The sequence below is a fragment of the Pediculus humanus genome, genomic scaffold (assembly GCF_000006295.1).
Source record: "Pediculus humanus corporis 1103172107716 genomic scaffold, whole genome shotgun sequence".
Taxonomy (NCBI): Eukaryota; Metazoa; Arthropoda; class Insecta; order Psocodea; family Pediculidae; genus Pediculus; species Pediculus humanus.
The window spans coordinates 319662-325714 of NW_002987320.1; the positions used below are offsets into that span (position 1 = coordinate 319662).

Genomic DNA, 6053 nt, shown 5'->3' on the forward strand with positions numbered 1-6053 from the left:
TTAAAACATTTAGTTTAATCAAGTCGTCTTGCGTGCCATAGGTAAGTATGAGATTTGTTTAAAATTTGTAAAAAAATTGTCGTTATTATAAGCTAAGTAAAAAAAAAATAGGTTTAATTTATATTTAAAAAAAAACGAAAATTACTTTATTTATAAATTCTTATTACATTTTCTGTTTTATCTCTCTCTCTCTCTCTCTTTCTCTCTATCCCTATAGCTTCTCTATATTTTTTCTCTCTCTCTTTCTTTCCCTACTGTCTCTTTGATTCCCTCTCTGTCTTTTTTAACCACTTACTCCACTTTTTATCCCTTTAATTTTCTCTCATTTCATTCTCTTCCTTTCTCTTTTTCTTTCTAACTTTCTCTCTTTCTCTCTCTTTGCCTAAAGTCTCACTTACCCACGCAAACGACCGAATTTGACGTTGTGTAGAAAATAAGAAAAAATTCGTTAAATAATTATCATTATTAATTTTTAAATAATTAATTTAATTGAATGGACGTAGGATTATAAATCATTATGTCATTATTATTGGCGTTTACGTAACAAAATGATTTTTTCCAGGTTATAAAAAAAAAAAAAAAAAAAATTTTTTTAAAATTCTCTTTCATTTCATATCAATAAATTATCAAAGGTCATTCAACTTACCCACAGGATATTATATATTTAAGATAAAACTAAATCTTTGGCTTTATCTCATTGATTAGCCACCTAAGGCATAAGGATAAAGAAAAAAAAGAAGCAGAAAAAAAAAAAACTTCAATGACCACGAATTTTTTTTTCTTTTTCCATCTGCTTCTTTCTTTTTTTTCTTAAAAATAATAATAATAATTATTTACTTACCTATTTTGAAGTTTAAATCGTAATTATATAAATTTATTTTCCGTTTTAAAAATCACTAATAAAAATATTTTTTTTTTCTGTTAGGAAAAACGTTGAATTATTAAAGTAGTTCCAATAATTTAATAAAAAAAAAGAGTGCGCTGGTGTGCAACGGTTGACACGCGTTTACATCACGTCAATTTATTTAATTAATTTTAATAGTTTTTTTTACAATTTAGTTATAAATTATATATCAAAAGTTTTGTAATTGTGTGTAGTTTGTCGTGATATAATTAGTTTTTTATATTATTCAGTGATAATTATGTTATTTTAAGTGTAAATTTGCAAATGGACAACGGTTTCATGTGACAAAAGTAAGCGTGGGTAAGGAAAAATCTTAGAAGATGGCTTGGTACATATGATTATCACGGGTAAGTCTCTTTTAATTTTACAACTTAAATTTGGCTTGCTAAAACGTTTGGCTCAAAAAGATGGTGGATATGCCCAAAAAACAAAAAGATTAAAAATTTTACATTTGTTTGGTTAATTATGAGGGGTTTGACTAAATATCTGTATCATCTCATTGTAAAAAACAAGAATTGGAATAATTTAATAACAATATTCATTAATTATTGATTTGACATATTGACTCATTGTACAATTTCTATATTGTAACCTGTAAAGGTTAATTTACTGATTGTTGGTTGTTTTGGGCCTTTTTTGAGTTAGTTTGTTGCATTACAACATTGTTTATCATAGATATAGTGTAATACTCCCTATAGATATAAATTAAAATCAAGAAGAATTGGGTAGCCCTTATTTTAGTTGATTTTAGTGTAAGGAATAATGAAAAGGCACAATGGACTCCATTATATGATTGTACATCTTTTGAGCTGAATATAAGTAGTTGTGGTAAATGTCTACTGTTACACTAAGTAAAAATGAAGGTAGTTTAATATAAATACTTGTAATTAGTTAATTTGTTGCATCAGGTGGATGTAAAATCTCTGTACTTGTGTTTTTAAGTGTGATTGTGTGAGTGTGATTGAAATCAATGGATTGTACATTATTTTAACACTTTTCATAAGTTAGTTTGTTTCATTATAACATATTTTGTCATGTGTTTAGTGTAAAATTCTTTTCTAATCTCATTTAAAGTTAGAAAAATTCAAATGCCTTCAGATTACTTAGGTTTATAGGCACAATATTGTAATTTGTATACTGTGTTGTGGTTTGTACACTGTGTAGTGATTTGTACACTGTAATTATATAGATATATATTGTGCATATATATATATTGTGTACATTACTTTAACACTTTTCTTAAGTTAGTTTGTTTCATTATAACATATTTTGTCATGTGTTTAGTGTAAAATTCTTTTCTAATCTCATTTAAAGTTAGAAAAATTCAAATGCCTTCAGATTACTTAGGTTTATAGGCACAATATTGTAATTTGTATATTGTGTTGTGGTTTGTACACTGTGTAGTGATTTGTACACTGTAATTATATAGATATATATTGTGCATACATTAGTGATGAAATGCATGAGGGTAAATTATAAAAAGGGGAAATAGTAAGAAAATTAAATATTGAAATAGTTTTAAGGAAAAAGTGTAGTCTTTTATTAGATATATTTAATAAATTCACTCCTAATGATAATGATGACTGATTCATAATTGTAATAGAGCAAAATGAGAACAAGATAAAGACAGAACAAAAAGAAATCTTGTTCTATTGTCAACCTGAGTCAGCAGCTTGACAAGCTTGTAAATCTCATTCCTCCTGTTACTGGCCACTGGAGCCTAGTACAGGAAATAACTTGTTTCCATCGAATCAGATGGTCTCCATGAGACTTACAAGAATTGTTGTGGTGCTGTTTAGGTTATAAAAAACGAAAACCTATTCATCAGACATGCAGCATCACTGATATTCCGGCATTTATTCCTTAGGGATCGACAGGTAGAAACCTGTAATAAATGTTGAAAAAGCTTCGATAAACATTAAGGCGAATCGTGGTGATTATGAGTGAAAATAATAATAATAATGACGACTACTTAGATGGGGGAACTTAAAAAAAATTAATAATAAATTAATGGGTTGTAGTATACGAGCGTGTGAAATAAGAAAAATTATTATTATTATTATTTCTATCTTATTATATTGATTATCAGACTGTTTGTTGCGATGTAAAATACAGACGCGGTTGTAATTGTACGTTAGAAAAACGTTTTTTTTTTTTTTTCTTTTCTTTTTTTAAATTATATAAATTAATAAAAAAAAAAAAATATTTCGCCGCCATTTTTAACCCAACAAACAAAAAAAAAATAATGAAAACAATTCATTTGTGGGTTCTTTTTAAATAATCTATAATGTTTAATTTTTTGATTTAAATAAATAGGAACGAAAACAAAACAAAACAAAAAAAACATTTTTGAAAATGACGACTAAACATAAAAAAAAAAACATAAAACCTTTTGATAATGAATGTTTATTAATAAATTATTTAGGAGTGGCTACGTAACGAATTTGATTTAAACCCTGTTAACGCCACAAAAGACCCATGAAACCTATCATATTATCATCATTATCATCATCATCATCACAACAATTACATATTATTTTTTTTTTGTTTGTTCGTTACCACATACGACAAACAATAAAAAATTTCAAAAACGGTAAATAAATATTTATTTATTTTTTGTTATATGTAAGATATCCCGTTGCTTACCTTTTATTATTTATGATTAATTAAAACGTTGACGTCCGACATGTTTTTTTTTCTTCTTTTTTTTTCAATAGTTGTCGTTTTGTTTCTTTTTTTATACGTCGTAAATATCCGCCGATTAACGCCGCGGGTAAATTTATAAAAAAAAAAAAAAATTTTTTTTTTTGTCAAGTTTTTACTTTTTTATTTATACAAAAAAATAAAAATTTAATACTACGTATAAATAAATAAATAAATAAATAAAATTATTTAAATAAATAATAATAATAAGATAAATGAGTGAATGTGATAACGGTTATTAAAATAATACTCGAACGATTTATTCGTTTGACAGTGCCGCCGCTGCCATTTTGAACTTGAACATAACTGCTCAACCATTTTTTCGCTCTGAAAAGGGGATAATAACAAAACAATAAATTATTTTTACAATTTTTTTCGTCGCCGTAAGCCGTAACCCCCCATATTTTTTTATCACATATTAGTGGACTTCCGGAATCTCCTGGACATATGCTCGATAATCTTTTCGAACGTATTATGCAAAATCTTTCGTCTTTTAATTTAAACGATGGAGCCGTGAGAGTCAAAGGTTCGTTAACTATATACCCGAGGGTCAATTGTTGTTTGGGTATTTCGCTTATGCCATAACCGATCGACATGCAATTTTTCAATATGTGAACTTTTTCTAGGGGGGGAAAAAAAACAAAAAAAAAATTAATCGATTGAAATCGTACCTGTTTAAAAAATAACAATAATAATAATGATAATAATAATGTCATTTACTCGTTGCAACATCTAAAAACGAAACGTTTACTTTGAACGGATTTTCGAGTTTCATCAAAGCCAAATCGTATTTTTTACGCGTTTGATTAGGATAAAAGTAAACTTGCTTAACTCTTCTTTCTTCCACGTTGAATTCTTCTCCAACATATTCATCGATCGGACTTGTAGATCTTACACCGACGTATTCCTGTAGATTTTCTTTGCCGTGTGCCACGATGACGTTCGAACCGTCGGAATTCGTGCAGTGACCCGCCGTGAGTACGAAATTTTCGCTGATTAAACTCCCGCTACATCTCGCCCATGTCGTGTTCAAGTATATGCACAATAAAACGATGTAAGAATTCATTTCTTCCGGTACCGGTTTGCCATCGTTGAGTCGAAGTTCGCTCAACGATTTGCCTTGTTCTTCGTAATTAATGAATTGTAATAAATCGTGATAAGTCTCCGATACAAAGTTCTCTACGTTCGTCTTATTTATCGATAAAGAATTCGCGTACGATGATAAATTTATTATTAATAATAATAATAATAATGATAATAATTTAGTTACCGTTATCAAATTCATTTTTTAAATTTGGACAAGAGTAAAATAAATGTAAAAATAAAAAAAAATTTAAAAATGAAAAATAAAAGGAATTTATTGTTTTTATTTACATCGTAGAAATCACGTGCGCGCGCGAGTGTTTGTAAACAAACGTTGTCGAAGTTGCGACAAATTTTTAATTTCTGCCGTTGGTACCTCTGAATCGAATGAGTTACGTAAAGAAAAAACGAATTAATTTTTTTATTTTAGTTATTTATGTGATGGAAAAAAAAATACGATAGTACGATAGTATGTAAATAATGTATTTTTAAAAAGTCATAGAGTAATAAATAAATAGAGTAATGGGAAAAAGGTTATGGAAATTTTTTTTTTTTGTATAAAAGTGACGTTTCGTTCAATATAGAGACATTTAATTCGTAAAAACGACGAATTCGATCAGCGATAGAAAAATCAATCATTCAATCAATCAATCAATCTCGATTGTATTTCACACTTAACTTATATTAAGAAAAGGGGGAGGGTATGAAAAAATATACTAAGGGTAAATGTAAAGAATGATGATGATGATGATGATGATGATGATGATGATGATGATGAAGGGTAGGAAGAAAAAGAAAGAAAAAAAAAAATTAAACGAGTTGTCAAAACCAGTCTTTGCAACTTTTCAACTTTTTTTTTCTTCTTATAGTTCGATATGAAATTTAGTAATAATAATAATAATAATAACAAAAATTTACGCGTACAAAAAAAAAAAAAATTTTTTTTAAAGTGTCGGCCCCCTTAACGTTTAATTTAAAAAAAAATTTAATTCATCAATTAAATAATAATAATAATAATTACACACGTAAATTTTTCTTTTTTTTTTTTTTTTCTAAGGGATAATTTGATACCCTTTTCGCTCGTGACAACAATCGTTTTCGGGGATCGACAAACAAACGTTTGTTTGAATTGTTTCCCTTTAGCTTTTGTTGTTTGTATCAATGCCGCCGAACTCTTTGTATAAAATTTTTTTCTTTTCTTTTCTTTTTTTTTTTTTTTTTTTCTTTACGTTGACACGCAATTTTTAATTTTTGTAAAAGAATTTGGGATTTTTTTTTCATGAAAACTCACGCAATCGATAGGAAGTATATTATTATTATTTTTTTTTTTTTTTTTAATTTGAGATTCAATCATGTTGCCAAC

The 6053-nt window shown here is 27.4% G+C and overlaps 1 protein-coding gene across 1 annotated transcript; it reads right to left on the reverse strand.

The window, feature by feature from the left end:
* Positions 1 to 3321: 3321 nt before the first annotated feature.
* Positions 3322 to 4892, reverse strand: Phum_PHUM312980 (Chymotrypsin BI precursor, putative; the record flags this gene model as incomplete). Its single annotated transcript, XM_002427315.1, has 4 exons — positions 3322 to 3360; positions 3910 to 4229; positions 4328 to 4796; positions 4878 to 4892. 4 exons carry the CDS (start codon positions 4890 to 4892, stop codon positions 3322 to 3324), a joined length of 843 nt encoding a protein of 280 aa, XP_002427360.1.
* Between the last annotated feature and the right edge of the window lie 1161 nt (positions 4893 to 6053).